Here is a 17,646-nt window from a genome sequence, read left to right as displayed (position 1 = left end):
AGCTCGGAGCTGGAACTGGAGTAGTTGGTCTGATGGCAGCAACACTGGGGTGAGACGACAGGTCAGCTCAAGTGGAATGTAAATTTTAATATTCATATTTAGTCACCAATGGCTACCGTAAAACTATTTGACAGTTTATTCTTTCTTATTATATAGTTACTCATTATGTTAATGAGTTAATAACTTTAATACATGAATCATTTGAAAATATTTGAATCAAATTGGCGTTTTAGAGAATAGAATACAATGGAATAGTCTTTGTCATTGTAACGTGGGTAGAACGAAATTGATTGAAATTTCAAATTCAAACTCAAAGTGCTTAAGAACTGAAATACCAAAAACTGTTGCAAAAAGGATGTAATAAAATATTAGTTTTAAATATAAAAAATAATACAAAAAATACTGTTACATTTATTAATTAGTACTACTTTATTAGAATAATTTACACATACATACACTAACTTTTATGTCATAATATCCGTGTCTTAATTCCCACAGAGCTCATGTAAATCTGACAGATCTCGAAGATTTGCAGCCACTGCTAAGAGTAAACATACAGGAAAACAATGCACTAATCAGTAGCGGATCCGTAGCAGCCAAGGTACTGAAATGGTTTGTATTGTCTTTCATATTTATTTTGTTTTATTTTCATACTAAAGCATTCTCCAATTTTAACATTTTGTTTCTCCAATTTCTAAAGGGGGGAAGATGTGTCTGAGTTTTTGCCTCCCCCACATTACATTCTTATGGCAGACTGTATCTACTATGAGCAGGTATTTTACTGAGGGTCTTGACAAGTCATTATCATAAATTTTACCAATCAAACCTGGCGTGTTGTGTTTATTGATCTTTGTGGCTTGTTTCTTTTTTCCTTACAGTCTGTTGTTCCACTGGTGGAGACCTTGAAGCTGCTGTCTGGACCAGAGACTTGTATTCTTTGCTGCTATGAGCAGCGCACAGAGGGCGTCAACCCACAAGTGGAGAGGCGATTTTTTGAAGTGGGTGTTAAAAAATCATGACACCTACCCCCTAATAACTTAAACATGAATTAATTTGGTTGCCTCTGATGTTATTGTGGTCATTTGTGTCGCATTCTAGTTGCTGCAGCAACACTTTAGCTGCGAGGAGATCCCAGCAGACGAACAGGACCCAGAATTCAGCAGTCCAGACATCCACATCCTGCACTTGCGAACAAAAGTCGAGCAATGAAATTCATCAACTGTTGTACTGTCACATTTAAATATTTGTCTTATGATTAGAATATTAAATTGATCTGTATCGTTACAATATGTAAAAAATGTATTTTTTATATATTTGTCAACAACATCCTTGGGTTTGTGTGTTTAGTTCTAATTTCTTCTCATTTCTAATTAATTGAAGGGAATATATAATAATATATTTTTTTTATTTGACTGTGTTTTGTCAATATACAAATAGACATAGCCATCAGTCAAGATACAGAAGAAGTAGAAGGTCCTCTGCTGATTAGAAAACTTTTAGAAGAAAATCATCTTTATTGTCATAGTACATATACAGACACATATGTGTATATATATCTACATATATACACACATAGTGTATATATGCACATACAGTATATAGATGGATGTAAGGCTACTATACCGAATGTGGCTGAATCAGACAATACATTTTATAAGCACTAGGGGGCAATAGGTGTTCAAAAATTTTTTTTTAAATCTTTGTTACACTATGCAATAAGGAAACATGCCGTGTCGAGTTTTATCATCACGGTGGCTAATTATTTTAAGCTAAATGTTCACTCATGCAGATAAATAAACAATTAACACATTAATCGTATTGAACAACAAATGTTTCTAAGTTATGAGAAATTGAATCTTGACTTAAAGTCTCAGTCAAAAGTGAGTCATGAGGGTTTTATTTGAAGTCAACAATCACTGATGCAGCCTCATTCCACAGTGCAAAGAGAAATACAGGCCAGGCTCCAGATTAGGTGGAAGATTAGGTTCATTTTTTCAAAGATAAAGCATGAAATACACCCACACTCCCACAGGCATGCAGGGGCCCCTCACCGTCTTTCATGTCGCTCTCTGTTTACACAGTGAAGCTGAAGTGTAATGAGCAGGGTATGCTCCGACACTCAGACCAAATAAAAAAAAACTGGAGGTCCCGTTTATATCACCTCAGAGCTGGATAATGAAACCAAGCTATACCTGAATATTTTAACATAATTTTCGATGAACTCAAGAATGGAGTGAAAATGAAACCAAGATGATGTTTGAAGCATCATTATGTTTAAACAGAAACCATGTCTGTTCACAATTTCCATTGAGATTTTCATATAAAAAAACCCAAAATCTCTGATATTTGCTTATTGAGGAATAATATTTTCTAAACAATCATTGCATCCCTTCACCAATGAGATATTTGTCAGAGGAGATGTATCGTAGTATTCTTTGCTGCTACACTACACATATCCCCAGCAGGTCATTGAAGATAATGGCTCTCTGTAGCCCTGACTGGGGCCGGGGGCAGGTGGACAACTGTACCCTGTGTTCAGTTAATGGTCTCATTTGGCTTCGGCCAGGACACCGGGAGCTAATTAATTAGCTTCATGGTCTGGTTTGAAGTCCGTCTCCCCCAGTGGGAGGGGGGGGGGGGACTCAGAGGGGTTTCTTTAAGATTACAGGGGTAGAGGCTAGCTCCAGGAATATATGTTAACTTTTTACCCCCGTGTCTATCCTTAGCCTCTCCCAGAGGAACGATTTCAATCCTATTTCCCGGGCTCTCTGGTGCTTCTTCCTCCTTAAAACGTTCACTAAAAATAATTAAAGTTGTCTAGTTATAGTCCTGTGGTTGGCTAATTAGGCTGACACTACAGGGGAATACATGGAGGCTGAGTAAATGAGGACAGCTGAGGGTGGAGCGCTGCTTCCTCTGTCATATTAAAACACCCATGTTGAAGAAGATTCTAACAGGTTTTAGCATTGACATGACTGGACCTGTGACAAATACTGCTGAGTTGAAGTATTTTATTCACACAGGTGATACAGCGGGTAGAAGTAAGTCTTACCTGTGTGTTTGAAGGGATGATAAGTTGTTATTTATAATTATACTTACCTAAATAACAACAAATAATGTTACAGGTTACAATTTGAAATAATAATAGAAAATGCAATAATCACTGGTTTTAAAAAACCCTATTATCACATAGCATACAGCTAAAAAAATAACATTAGGAACTCGTCTTTATCTGAGTATGGAATCCCTTTTTTTAAAAACACAATAACATGATTCCAAAATCCAGAGGGTCTCAGTGTCCAACTCCTGCTGCTTGTGTTTTGTGATCCACACCACAGCATCACAGCCAAATGGCACAGAGACTCCTTTGTGTCACTGTCATCACGCCGCCTGGAGCCAAGAGACAATGTTCCAGAAAGGAACAGTCATTTTCTCACTTTTTGGGAGGAATTACATCAAACTGGGCTGATTAAATTTAGATCCAAACGTGTGACACTGCCGCTCCTGTAAAGGTGACCCCTCCCATCCTATATCATTCTCACATCATCTACTCCTACAGTTCATGAAGCCGTAAATCATTGTTTGCTACGTCTACTCGTCCAATCTTTTCTTCCCCCTAAACTGTCTCCCTAATCCTTCTCTCTCCCTTTGCTGAGGCAGACACTGAGTCTGGATCTGCTGGAGATTTTCTTCCTGTTAAAAGAAGATTTTTTTCTGCCCATTGTTGCCAAACTGCTTGCTCATTGTGTTTCTTTATGCTTCTTTACTTTCTATTGTTAATTTAAACTGAAACCATACTTTTATAAACATCGACCGTCTATACCTGGAGTGTCAAACTCATGTTTGTTCAGGGGTACATTCAGCCTGATTAGATGTCAACTGGGCCGGACCAGTAAGATAACCATAACATATTTAGCCATTATTAACAATAAGTCTGTGTTTACCTCTTTTATTTTCATGCAAACAAAAAAACATTTATTTTAAAATGTTCATATTTAATTAAATATAATTTGACAAAACATCACAGACATGAAGTGTTTGTACATTTTTTTCATTTTCAAAATTCATCAAGTGGGCCCCAGTATATACATTCCTCTTTTTTTTATCCCTGTTAAATAGATTTGACATATTACGTTTAATTTCAAACTGTAAAGTCCACTGAGACAAATGTGATTTGTGAATTTGTGCCGTACAAACCAAACTGACTTGACCACATGCTTGTCATCCTCTCTCACACTACAATCACCCCCCCCCCCTGCTCCTCCGCCCATCTACAGCCCAGTGTGTTATTTGTGTCGTGTTTTTTCCTCTGTGTCTGCACTGACGTACAGTAACAAAGCACTGCTTACATGTCCTGGCGCTATTGTTCCGTGGATCAGAGAGCAGGAGGAGGTGCAGAGTCTGTGGAGCCCAGCCTGACTGGACATCTCCCTTATAGAAACACAACGCTGTGGCTCCAGCACTGTCCTGCTCACCACCTATACCAACCCCCCCGCAGGGGGACAAAGTGGGAGGGAGGGGGTGCTGTTAGGACAGCTGTGTTGCAGTGGAGAGGGGACACAAACTCGACACTGCGATAACACTCTGCACTTTTCCCAGATAGAACACTTTACTGCAATTGTGTTGATTCACTTTGGGCTGAAGCTCATTTTCCCGCCTCCAGAATAGCATTGAATTAGAGAAGAATCTGTGTAATCTTATTGGTCAATAAAGCAACAACCCAAACATAAACATTGTCTTTGTCAGCAGCCGTACGGCTCTTGAGCTAATGCTCGGTTATTGCAGCATCCCGACCCAGGGTTCTGCAGTGATAATGCCATTATTATGGTGGATGTTTGGTGACGCAGCGGCGGAGGGGGGACAAGTGTGTGCATGTGTGTAGCTTTTCCCTATTTCATTATCTCTCAGTCGTCTGAATCTGGACCCTGTGTGTGTGTGTGTGTGTGTGTTTGTGAGCGGCGCCTGGCCCAGATCTGAGAGTTCCTCCCAAAGCCACACTGTTGTCTAATCCAGACACAGTGTCACTCCAAACACTGACTCGGCTGTAATTACAGTGATCTTGTCAGATACACAGATGAAGTCATTTTTCTTTTTTTCTTTTTTTTTGTGGAGCGTGACAATGCGGCAGTGAGCTGCTGGAGGCAGCTGGATCTTCATTATCCTGTCACTCTGAGTGCTTGTGCTGCTGGGAGACGGAGTCCATGTGTAAAATCATAGATCAGGGTTTGTGTGAGTGTGAGTGAAGTATCTACTGTATCTAGATCTAAATTACAGGTGACACTTGTCTGAGGTCAGCTGTTTATGCACTGAATAAGACTCTGAACAAATGTTCATCCAGGGGGATTTTAATTGGCTCCAGGAAAAGATGCTCCTCCATTTCTGTCCCCTGTAGCCTGGAGAGTTTAAACTGCAGTGTCAGCTTTAATGCCAGCCAGTCCTTTGGCTCCAATGTAGTATTACTTACATCTATAGGAAGGGAGTTTTTCACTTCGTCATGATGCTACGTGAACTAAAAATTACAGCTGGAAAACATGGTGTATACGCAGTGTCCAGTGTCACACTTACAGGAGTGCTGCAGAAACCTGCTGTCGTCCAATCAGGGCAGTGGGCCTCTATTGTTTTCTGTCATGCCCCCCCTTGAGGACAGAAATGCTCTATATATATATATATTTTTTTTTAGAGACTTTGAGTCAAACGATCGTTTTTCATTTGTTTTTCCAAACAAATCCTGCAGCGCTGTCATTTCTTCTCTGGTGATTACAAACGTAGATCCATCTGTTCCAGTTTTGGTGACCTGATTTATGTAACAGCGTTAGGTGTTTACTACGCTGACAGTTTTACTACAATTACATTTTTTAAAACAAACTCAATATACCGTTGTGGTTATAGTATCGCAGTATAATCACAATATATTGTATCGTAACCTCTGTATCGTGATACGTATCGTATCGCCAGATTCCTGCCAATCCACATGTCCGATCAGGATATTATTATTTACTAATAAGACTTAGTATTGGAAGAGATGGTGACAAAAAGAAAAACACTTGCATCGGTGTGAATAGAAGTTGGTTAAACGTTGCTTCTACTTCTCACGCTTTGTCACAATTTTCTCTTCATTCTTCATGTTCACCACAGCCGCTGGCCTTCAGCTGTTGATATGAATGGAATGTGGCTTGGAATACTGCCAAGAGGTGCACCTTGAACAACCCTCCATTTTGAACTTTTTTTTTTTACCCGCTGCAGTAAAGCAAAAATCTCGAGGCAGTTTTAACCTGAAACACCTGCAGTTCCAACCGTTCGGACAGAGAAGTGGAACTTCACAGACTTTACTGTGACCTTCAGGGACATAAATCTCAACAGGACATAAAATCTAAAACCATTCACAGCCACTTCTGTGTCTCTTTATGAACTGAGCTTGGTGTGAGTTCATTATTAACAGATGACACCGGGTTAGTGAAGTCGCAGACAGACAAGTGTCTCAACTTGTCACTGGTACAATGAGAAGCCACTCGACTGAACGGTGTGAACTGCAGCTCAGAGTAGGTGTTTCCTGTCTCCTGTCGTCTTGTAGATAAATAAACTAAGCTAATAATGGCTGTTTGCCTTTGCACCACAACTTCTGTGACACAAATCCCATAGTAATTACCAAGCTGGGTGCGGCTGGTGAGCTGCAGGCAGCAGTGGAACAGTCATGACTGTACTGTATTCACAGTCCACACTGAAAGGTACGTGGGTGTTAGGGCTACACTTGTGTGAAAGACATATTCTGAAACTGGAGTAAAGAGGAAATGAAGACAAGTGAGGAAGGCAAGCCACACCCCTGAAACCGCAAACCAATTTCCGTCTCAGTTGTAAGCATGACCAGGAGTGCAGCTAAACTCTTGCCACTCATTCATGAGCTGGTTTAAACTGTCAGGTTAATGCACGACAAGGTCCAATCAAGTGTAAAGTTTTTTCTTCTTTCTTTCATTTTCTTGGTGCAGTAAATAAATAAAGTCAATGGAAGCAGTACTCATGGTCTAGAGCAGGGGTTCCCATGCCAAGGCCCCCCAAACAGACCCCCTTTGGCAAACCCACAGACAACGCTAGAAACTATGTAAAAAAACCATTAACTTTTAGAATGTATTTTTTTAAACTTTTATTCACTATTCAATAATAGTTATATTTGTTTAGAATAAGACATGTTTTCCTTGTTGGTCTGATCTTTCAGTCTTTTTCTTGTCAACGACCTGCCCATTTTACACAAGCTAACCATGTGCCAACTTAACGAGCAGAGCAGCTGATAACAGCCACAAACCACCAGCTTTACAAAGATCGTGCTGAAGCTGCAGCTGCAGCTGCAGCTTCCACCCGAGGTGTGTTCAGGTACCATTGCAAACTTGAGAATCCAATAATTATGGTTGATTATATGTAGTACAGTTCATGACAAATGGTTTTATATATATATAAATTATTTTTTTCTCCCTTTTTTTCTTATCTTCCATCCAAATTCCCAAGACCCCACTTTGAAAACCACTGGTCTTGAGTGTACCTTGGAGATCCTGTCAGGTTATTGTCATAGGTACATGCTGCAGAACTGTCATCATTAGAGTTTGAATTGGTCAGGTTCACCCTGATTGGCTAGTCCATCACAAGGTAAAAAACAAACTGACTGACAGCATGATCGTCCCATAGTTATATGAGGACAGGTCGCAGGAATATCACTAAAGTGGACCGTGTCAAGGCTAAAAAAAAACCTGTGCATCAAAGACTGAGATGAAGAAGATTATTACAACAAAACTCGTCCTAATGTTCCTGTTGAAATGACGTAAACCCAATGGACCACAGGGCGGCCACTGGTGATGAAAGACTCTGACTTGTAATGTGAGGATTGCCATGTTAAATCCAGGCTTTGTGTCCATGTGTTGCACAAGCATTAAAAACTGCCCCGTTCCCTCAGTCGTTGTCAGGAGAGCAGCTCCAGGAGAGCAGGTGTTTCACAAATGGGTTAAATGCAGGGAGTAATCTGACACAATGGAGTGAAATAGTACTGAGAACAGGTCGGTGCAGTTGTGTATATGATCTACGATAGTGAGTGGAAAAAATAATGCAGTTGAACTGACGGCCCAGGGATTAGAGGGAGGACTGGAGTCATGGTAACTTATACTCACAATAGAGTCACAATGGTGCAAACAGAGTGGAGCAGAATGACTAGACAGGATTCCACTGGTTCAACCACTGCCTTCACACTTGTAGGTCAGACGTTTTTAAACTCTGAATGGTTACATGTAGGACTGTCCTGGGACATATAGAATTTCACAAACTGAAACAAACAGAGTAGTTTAATTTCCAAATCTGTTTGCCTTAACCAGTACTTGTTTGAGTTGGGTCTCAATAAATACACAAGAACTGAAGAGGGGTTTTATGTAGGTCAGGGGTCCCCAACCCGCCAGTCCGTAGGTCATTTGGTACCGGGCCAAAAAAGGTCGGGGACCGCTGATGTTGGTGGTATGACTGAAGACCAAACTACAGTGAGGACACAGAGCAGTTCAACACCTACAGTCAGTTATTTTGGAGGGAACATTATTTTTCTTTTTGGATAAAAAGTCCTCACATTAAACAGTGAAACATCTCCTCGTTAGTATAGTGGTAAGTATCCCCGCCTGTCACGCGGGAGACCGGGGTTCGATTCCCCGACGGGGAGTATAAAATATTTTTCCCTGTAATTCAATAAAGTACAGGTACACGTAAAGGATCAATAAAGTCTAAAATCACTCACACTAAGAGGAAAAATTTGAGAATAAAATAATTGAAGCATCCAACTGTCCGGAAAGTGAGCGGAGCTTTAACACAAAATAACTCTGAACCAAAAATTGACCAGACGAAGTGTAAACGCCTCATCTTTCCACCTCGTCTGTGCTGTTAAATGGAGAAGGGACATTAGCACACGGTGCCAACATCACGACAAAACAAAACTTATGGTAAGTCTCGCTCCCGTCTTTGTCCCTGATGTTGAAATACTTCTAAACTGCTGATGTTGTTGACCTGCTCAAATAAACCACCGATGAGGGCAAAGAGACTCTGAACTGATGTAGGTAAACACGCCGCACCGGCTGACCGCTGTGCAGCCAGCTGTGGTGAAAAACTGTATCAGAGGCTGGATGTTGAGTTGCTGTTTTCAAGTACAGTTCCTGGTTATAAACTCATCTTTTCAATGCTGTTTCAGAATCACTCACTCATTCCCTACTTCCTCTGTAGGGAATTATATATAGTGTATTACAAAGTGAACACACCAGTTAAATGAAAAACTTTTAAAATTAGGTCATTACTGTTGCACAATTAAAACATTGAATTAAGTCATGACAACTGCAGTGCATGATGGGACATATCGCTTGGGTAAAACAGCGTGCCTCCCATGTAGTGCACTATGTAGGGCGTAGGGGGCGGTTTTGGCCACTGAGTTTGTAGTGCACTATGTAGGGCGTAGGGGGCGCTTTTGGCCACTGAGTTTGCCTTAGAGACCTTCCATGACCTCCTCACTCAGGAAGTGTAAGGAATTTACCCAGGGGGCACTGGTGTGACCAATAAAGCAGTGACGGTCACATGACTGTAATGAAGTGCTGGGAGCCAGAACGACCGTCGAAACCCAATTAAACTGCCATCAGTGTCCAATAGAGGCCTGTAACCAAGCCTGGGTACCATCTCTAGTTGCGGATCGTTTGTAGATCACACACTGAACTTCTCCTTCCTGATAGTTTAAATGGTGTGAACCATCTTATATATTATATTGTCCGATGCAATACCGTTGTCTGTCACTTGACCTGTCTGACACAAACCTCTGTGGTGCTAAAGCAAACATCCCAGGGCCTCAGCAGCAACTTGTTCAGCGCCAGTGTTTCCACTATGCAAATGCCAACAATACTAAACTGCCAACCATGTGTGTCTTACACAAGGATACAGCATCTGATCGCCAACAAAGGCGGCAAAGCCTGCGTGAGAGACACAGGAAGTTCATGTCATTCTCGCAAACACACACAGACAAAAAATGCAAAGCCTGTTGCTATTGTTGTTGAACAGCTCACACAGACAGTTGATCCGTTGATGACCGAAACAGACGCAGACTGTAGCTTTGGGGAAAACTTTTAATTAAAAATGATCATAAAAAGCTACAGAACATTACTGTAGGCCTACACATTTGTCACGACCTGTCTTTGCTGTTAAAAAAAAAGAAGTCATGATGACAAACTGTCACATTCTTCTCAGAAACAAAAGTCAGTACAAGTTTCAGTTCAGTTTCAATGGAAAAATACTTTTGCTTTTCATTTCAATGAAAAAGAAATTATGGAAATAACTGTTGGACTGTGGCAGAAAAATACACAAAAGAGGAAACAAGACAACAGCCAAAGACACTGCTTTTGGCTTTGGTTGGTGCAACACAGATGATTCACTTTTTTCCTTCCAGATTTTTAACATAGTTTTATTTAGTGCTTCTACCAGCAGTTATGGCTTTCTAGTTTCAACTACTGGTTAAAGCCTATGCCTATGATTTAAATTGGAGTTTCATTCTGTGTTTACTGCGGTGATCTCTAGACCAACAGTTATCATTTGAAATTCACCTCATTAAAAGAAACTAACAATTGAAGCTCATTTCTGTAGCTGATTGCAACAGATATGAATGTCAGAAAGTTCCAGCCAACAGCTAGCTGATTGCAACAGATATGAATGTCAGGAAGTTCCAGCCAACAGCTCAACATCAGCTCAGCGACAGTTGGCCACCACAAACATTTAAAATCATTGACAATTCAGCTGTTAATCTCCCCAGGCCGCCCGGTCTCATGAAAGCCTTGTGTGGGTATGTTGTTTTTCCACACACCAGCAAAAGGACTTCCTGTTTTTTTTCATATATTTTAGCAGCAATGAAACAGAGGGTGGGCTATAAACCGCTCACAGAGGACGTTTTAAGTTTGGTTATCTCGTCTTAAATATTACACTTTTTCTGTTAAAAAAAAAACAGAGGCAGAACAAATTTAAAATCACTTTTTTTTAATAAGACATTACAATGACATCATTCTGTACATGGTTCCCCCCCAGTCAAAATAAAAGGAAGAGCTGCAAACTCAGGGTGACATTCAACATTTCACCATGACACAGCTCCCTCTGACTGCATAACAGATGGACTCTGATGTAGGGTTACTGTACTTTCGTACTCATGCTACAGATATAGGCTATCATATAATGTCCCAATACTGAGACTAATCAACTGTCAGGCTGACTATCCGAGTGAGAGAGCTCAGAGCTGAATACACATTCCTTTGTGAAGATTGATTCGACTTCATGACGTTGCCCAGGTTTTCAAATGCATCCCAACAAGCGTGTTAAAGAGTTAATGGAGGCCTATGTGTTGTATATTGAGCACTATTAGAAGACATGACACAGGTCAATCAGGTAACTACAGAACCCACATAGAGGGATTGGGAAGGGAAACTAAACACACCAGAAGTGATTTTTTTTTTCTCCCCCCCACCTTTGGTGTTGAAATGGCCAACAATGAAATCTACTCGATGGTGTTTTTTTTTTTTTCCACCCTTGCTTCCGTCAATACCACTTTTCATCACACACAGCACTGTGTCCAAGTCTTTCCAAGAAAGCTACATAGTCGCACCTCAGAGGAAACCAAAGAACCGAGTTCAATTACAACAGAGTGAACTGAAGGACATTGCAAAAAGCTGTAGTTCCAGAACAATTAAAAACTCCAGCTTCATTAGAAAAATTATTTAAAACAGGAAAAAGAATCAGGCAAATGCGGTGAAATCTGTGGCTTTAACATTTGGACCGGTTTAATAAGATATTCATCAAGCAAGCCCCGAAAATAATGGATATGATCTAAGCTGGCTACAGATTACAAGCAAAGTTGTAGCCAGAAAAAACCCAGTTAAAGATAAATTAGTCATCAAGATATTAAAAAATAAATGGGAGATAATCAACTTTTTTTCCTTAACCATACTCATTTTGAGAAGTTATTTGTTACTTGCAACTTTATTATAGTATTGACCTAAAACAGTCAGCACTCAATCATTAAGATTTGTAATTTGAAGTTAGCCATGTGAGGCCCTCATACAGTCCATCACCTGTAGTCGCACAGGAGGGCTGAACATACCAATTCCTATCTCGGATGCGGGTCAAGCCGAGCTTCTCCTGGATTTCATGTGGCTTCATGGCATCTGGAAGGTCTTGCTTGTTGGCAAATATCAAGATGATGGCATCCCTCATCTCCCGATCATTGATGATGCGGTGAAGTTCCTGTCTGGCCTCATCGATGCGATCCCTGTCTGCACAATCCACCACGAAAATTAACCCCTGGGTGCCTGTGTAGTAGTGCCGCCAAAGAGGGCGAATCTTATCCTGGCCACCAACATCCCACACGTTGAACTTGACGTTTTTGTAGGTGACAGTCTCCACATTGAAGCCAACAGTGGGGATTGTAGTGACAGACTGACCCAGTTTCAGTTTGTAAAGGATTGTTGTCTTTCCTGCAGCATCTAGTCCAAGCATCAATATTCTCATCTCTTTGTTGCCAAAGATTTTTGAAAGCATTTTCCCCATTTTGAACTATTGTGCATAAATACTTTGCTTCCCACAAGAAAAACAAATGTCTATTTGGTTGGCTTTTGAATGTTCAATACAACTCAGGCTCAGCCTAGTAGTCAACTCTGAGAGCTTTGGAGGGTAAAATGGTCAAAAGCATACAATCATGTTTGAACCTAACAGCACTGATGTCCTTCAACTGGTGGGAATCCTGTGAGGTGTTCAACAGACCACTGTGATTCCAAGACCCGCACACAACATGGCACGGTTAAACTAAGAGCTTGCCAACAGCTGTTGACTGGCTTTCATTGTGTCGCTCAAATCTTCACAAAGCTGCGTGGCAAACGCGGGCCCTGGTTGAGTTTAAAACTACAGAACACGTTGTGATGTGAACACGCGGCCCGCAAAAAGCCTGCTAATCAAAAAGTCCCTCTGTGGAAGTAGCGGTCCTCGTCACCGGGTGCGCCCTTGTTCTCTTCACCGCCACACGAGCAAGAAAAGCAGCTTTCTGCGGTTATTCCATTAAGTGTCCCGGCGGCTAACTTTGCCGCACTGAATACGACGACGCCGAAGAAGATCTGGAGACCCTTGGGGGGTAGGTAGCACCTGCACACGAACACAAAACTCCACTTCTTGTCTCCCTGAAAAAAGATTTTAGAGGGAGGGTCAGACATGCCATATTAGCATCTGCTAAAGTCTTCTGCTCATGGCTGCTCATGGCTAAGAGGCTAATCAAAGCTAACCCTGCTAGCTGCAGTTAGCCGCCAAAGACTAATTATTTGTAAAGCAGGAAAAATACAAACGACGTTGACTTAATGTCTGACTCACACATTCTAGAATTAGAATCTTAATTAAAATATGAGTATTTACCTCTTATATCCCTTCTTGGCTGGGTTAATGTACCAGCTCTCGGCTTTCTCTGTTAAGTCGAGCTGGTCGCAGTGCTGCTACACCGGAAAGGTGTGGAGCTGCATTAATCGCTACTTCCTCCTGTCGGTTTCATTCAGTTGCAGCTCCCACTCACTGCCTATTCACATCACAACCACTACTCCCAGGCTAAACAGAAAAGAGAAAAAAACTAACACCAACTGTCTTTAAACACGTGTCTGTTTACACCATGTATCTATTTATAATTGAATATTATTTGTAACCGCAGTTAGTTTGACAATATAAACCCGTGCTTGGTAATAAACTATGCCCGTCGTCAGTTTTAACAGGCGGATATAGTATAGGTCTCCGTGGGGTCATCTTATATAATAGGAGAGTGCTTTTTATTCGCTTCCTGATGTGAAAGCCTTGTATGAGTAAAATGTTTGTATTTATTATCTCCATTTAGGACTGAGGATCGGAAGGCCAACACTGCCCTCTGTTGGCAGCTGCAGACTGCTAAAAGTTAGTCCAAGGATTCCCACAGGTGAGGTTCTCGTCCGTATACATTTGGTATGAGTGACCTTTGGTTGTAAAAAAACAAATTTCATTTAGTAAAGGTTTCCCTTATAGCAACATATATTCTCTCCAAAACAAACAAAGGTAATTGATAATACATCCACAAAACAGAAGTACTGTTTGTTACATGTCTGACAAGTGTGCTGTAATTGGGAAAAGAGACTTATTTACTCTTAAACTTAAACTTAAACTTAAGTTTACTCCAGTCGCTAGGAACAAACAGGAAAATACTATAAGGAGCAGGTTGCATTGGATGCGTATTTACCAAAATAATGGATATATATATATATATTAGGAGATTATTCATTTATTTGTTCACTGTCCTTTGTTGACCAAATGACTTATTGGTTAAGTGTAATGACCATACTGAAACTCTTTACAAAGAAGCCGCCATTTGACAATTCTCTGTGACGCTTGTGTGCATAATTTGTGTTCCACAGGTGTGCCTCTCCTCCCCTCCCTTCCCTCCCTTCCCCTGTGGCCTTTAAACTGTAAAATTGGTCATTTGGGTATATGACACATCCTGAATCAATATAGAGACACCTCACTGCAAGATCACCAGTGGAATGACACTTTTGATCCTTGACACTGCTGTAAATACTAACTGTAACACACCTTTTTATTGAACATTTATAATGAGTTGTTTATCTGTTGTTTGCTCCATTGGTTTTGGTGCATCTTGGTGATGCTAGGTGAGAGAAAACAAGATGCCAAGGAGATTTGTAGGACGACAGACAAGGACAAGGGGGGAATTAATGCAGATCCTCTGCTTCAGCAAGGCCTGACACTGACCCCAGTCATGTGTCTTAATGGAAATACAACCATCGGTCTCACTGATTTGGCATGAAACATATAGATCCAGTCGCTAACTTATATCCACTTAATGATTAATATTAATGTAGAATTATTTATATTCTATCAGTGTTTAATGTAAAACATCCAGATGACTCACTGTTATCTTAAAATAGTCTAGTATTTTATGTATTTTCTCTTTTATTGTTCAAGTAACAGATTTCATTCCGCCTCATGTTTTTAACATGTGTTGACTGACAAATAAACTCCTTGAATCCTTGAATCTTGCCATAATTCTTCCGACCTAATTTTGTATTGTTATAGAGGTTTTGTATTTCCCTTGTACTACAGGCTACACAGAGAACACAGGTTAAAATGTTTATTTCAAATTAAGGCTGTAGAAATAGACCTGATTCAGTGTAAAAGAATGCAGTAGATTAGGTTTGTAAAGTTTATTACTACATATTTGGAATTTGGTCAGTGGTGCACTTTGATAAGTAAAAGCAACAACGATAAGGAAGAGGAAAAGCCACCTTTGTTCAACAGTAAAATATTTTTATTAAGTCACGGGATACATTTGAGGTGAAAGTTAAAAAAAGAATACTTCGTCCTACTGTAAAATTGTACATTTTTTTTAATCATCTTTATTATCATCTTATGTAGAATTGACAATAGCTGTGAGGGTGGACAGGCGAGGCATCCATTGAATGTGAGGCCACGCCCCCGTGTCGCTGACGTCGTAGGGGACGTCGACGTCATGGTTGTCCATCAGCGTTTCAAGGGCAGGACTGATTTCAAACAGAGCGTAGCCCAGTTATTTTTGTAAACACTGGAATTATACGAACGGCGGCGGTTCCGCCCATTGTTGCACGATTGTAATGGGAGCTTCTCCTCATCTGAATGTTAAACCACAGAGAGTGTTCCGTGCCTCAGGCCGCTGACACAACTTGAGAACCACAGTGATCACAGCGAAGCGTCTCTTGAGGGACGTCACACCGGCTCTGTTCTTTTACCGTCTCTCTGGGTCATCATGGCGGATTCCAGCTTTAATAACCTGACCTCTCTGGCCCGGGCGTTATCACAGCCTAAACTGGAGCTGGCTGAGGGCAACGACTTCTCCCCGACGCGCAGCGGCCAGGTGCAGCCGTGCCGGAGGAGAAAGTTATCCAGCTGTAACTCGGTGGAGTCCGTTGTGTCCGTGAGATCACCATCGGATGAGGCGAGAGTTCTGGTTATCAACACCGGAGGAACCATTGGGATGACCATTCATGACAACGGTAACGAGCACCTGCACTGGCGGCCGTGGGAGTGTGTGTACGTGATATCGTGTTGCTATGAATGAGAGTGCGTGTGTGTTCGTGTGGACTAAATAAGTCCCGTGTGATAACAACACGTGTGTAGATCCAAATTTAGTAAGAGCCGATAACCCGGCGGCTGAAGCTAGCAGAGTGACGACCGTTAGCATGCTAACAGAAAACGACACATTATTAAAACCAGAAACATACACAATACAGCGGCTAAATAACCGAGTCCCTCCACCACGTGAAGGTGACAGTCGAACCAACGGTATGTGTTTGTAGCCGTTGTGAGTGTATATTGGTAGAGTTTATGGCGCCAGGTGGTGCAATGTGTAGCTAGCCTTTCAGTCAATGTGTAACCAGCTGTTGATATCAAGTGTTTCCCAACAACCTGTTGCCTCTGGGGAAAACAGCTTCCAGAGGTCGAAGCAGGTGATTCCAGGACCCCCGCCCCTTTCCTTATATTTTTGAAAACACTAGCAGAAAGGATTCTACAGTTTATGCAGTAATTAGTTTAAACTGAGTTTCGTTGTGTCCGCATTTGACTTCCAAATTCACAAATATTTGACTGACTGCAACTGAGGTTAGGAACTTTAACCAAATCATCATCAAATCATGGGTAATATCTGGCAAAGTCTCCCTGACTCTGAGTTTCGTTGTGTCCGCATTTGACTATATCTGGCAAAGTCTCCCTGACTGGGTACAAGTCCCTCACAGGGCCACATGTAAACAGTTACAGTTAAACAATTACCCCAATTCCTGAACCCAATCACTGTAGTAAAAACCCAGACACACACGGAGAACACACAAACTCCATTCAGAAAAACCACCAGTTATTACTGGCTCTCCAACTGCTGATCTTCATACCCTTGCCCCCTCACCCCCCCCCCCCCTCCATGTGGACCCTGTGTAAATATCAGCGTTGGGCAAACATTGATGTTACTCGTAAAATAAATTACAGTTGATTCATTGTAATGAAAACATGAAACAGGATTGACAGTCAAGTCTTTACCAGACCTTGTACCAGGGTTTGAAAGTCCAGCGAGCAGTATTCTGGCCCATGGGCCGTAGTTTGACCAGTTCTGATCTATACAGTCAGTGTCAAGAACATTAACACAAAATGCATACAAATAAAATAGGATTAGAATTAGTACTTTAGTTTAGTCACTCATCCCAAGTGACTGACTTAAATCCACAGCTGAACCTTAGCTGTTAGTTTTTTTTCCTGTTCATCTGGTCTGTGCAGTCTGTGTTTTTTTTTTTAAATAAATACCCCACTCTAGATTTATCACCCTGGGTCCTCGGGCAACAAAGTGCAGTAACAGGTGCTGGTATAGTGTGGTTAAGACATTAATGTTTTCAAAGCTGTGTTAGAGGCATAATCTAATCTGTGTTCCTTTAGCTGTGCTGGGCAGTTAAAGGTGAAAGTAAAGTAATTTATTGTCATTATGACACGGCACACGACTGCACACAACCTCACATGACCTCTGCCTTTAACCCATCACCTTAAAGAGTGGGGGCTGGGGTGGGGGGGGGGGGCAGCTCA

General features: G+C 41.2%; 3 protein-coding genes, 1 long non-coding RNA gene and 1 other non-coding gene across 7 annotated transcripts in view; 4 read left to right on the top strand and 1 right to left on the bottom strand.

The window, feature by feature from the left end:
- The window catches only part of vcpkmt (valosin containing protein lysine (K) methyltransferase), a 2,462-nt gene extending 578 nt beyond the window's left edge, over positions 1 to 1,884 (top strand). The window contains exons 1-5 of the mRNA XM_008332837.3: positions 1 to 49; positions 499 to 612; positions 701 to 773; positions 879 to 998; positions 1,099 to 1,884. The exon at positions 1 to 49 is cut by the window's left edge and continues 578 nt beyond it. Coding sequence (XP_008331059.1) covers positions 1 to 49; positions 499 to 612; positions 701 to 773; positions 879 to 998; positions 1,099 to 1,209 — 467 coding nt within the window. The 3' untranslated portion in view covers positions 1,210 to 1,884. The remainder of the gene's footprint in view (positions 50 to 498; positions 613 to 700; positions 774 to 878; positions 999 to 1,098) is intronic.
- A 6,727-nt stretch (positions 1,885 to 8,611) lies between these two features.
- On the top strand, positions 8,612 to 8,683 carry trnad-guc (transfer RNA aspartic acid (anticodon GUC)). The gene has a single exon. It is a non-coding gene; the product is annotated as a tRNA-Asp (tRNA).
- Positions 8,684 to 11,005: 2,322 nt separating this feature from the next.
- arf6b (ADP-ribosylation factor 6b) lies at positions 11,006 to 13,588 on the bottom strand. Its single transcript, XM_017035095.2, has 2 exons — positions 13,435 to 13,588; positions 11,006 to 13,205 (listed from the first exon to the last, which is right to left on the bottom strand). The coding sequence occupies exon 2, from the start codon at positions 12,580 to 12,582 to the stop codon at positions 12,055 to 12,057; it is 528 nt and encodes a 175-aa protein (XP_016890584.1). The 5' UTR covers positions 12,583 to 13,205; positions 13,435 to 13,588; the 3' UTR covers positions 11,006 to 12,054.
- A 138-nt stretch (positions 13,589 to 13,726) lies between these two features.
- Positions 13,727 to 15,082, top strand: LOC107989020 (uncharacterized). Its single transcript, XR_003048881.1, has 2 exons — positions 13,727 to 13,978; positions 14,703 to 15,082. It is a non-coding gene; the product is annotated as an uncharacterized LOC107989020 (long non-coding RNA).
- A 267-nt stretch (positions 15,083 to 15,349) lies between these two features.
- The window catches only part of aspg (asparaginase homolog (S. cerevisiae)), a 23,118-nt gene continuing 20,821 nt past the window's right edge, over positions 15,350 to 17,646 (top strand). For 2 of the 3 annotated variants that reach the window (XM_017035090.2, XM_008332520.3), the window contains exon 1: positions 15,351 to 16,079. In XM_017035090.2, coding sequence (XP_016890579.1) covers positions 15,833 to 16,079 — 247 coding nt within the window. In that variant the 5' untranslated portion in view covers positions 15,351 to 15,832. Of the gene's footprint in view, positions 16,080 to 17,646 lie in introns of all 3 variants that reach the window. The other variant, XM_008332439.3, reaches the window with a different exon arrangement.

This window comes from Cynoglossus semilaevis, chromosome 1 (genome assembly GCF_000523025.1).
Source record: "Cynoglossus semilaevis isolate Cse_v1.0 chromosome 1, Cse_v1.0, whole genome shotgun sequence".
NCBI classification, from domain to species: domain Eukaryota; kingdom Metazoa; phylum Chordata; class Actinopteri; order Pleuronectiformes; family Cynoglossidae; genus Cynoglossus; species Cynoglossus semilaevis.
Note: the sequence above shows the minus strand (reverse complement) of the source record. Positions and strands in the feature narration are given on the sequence as shown.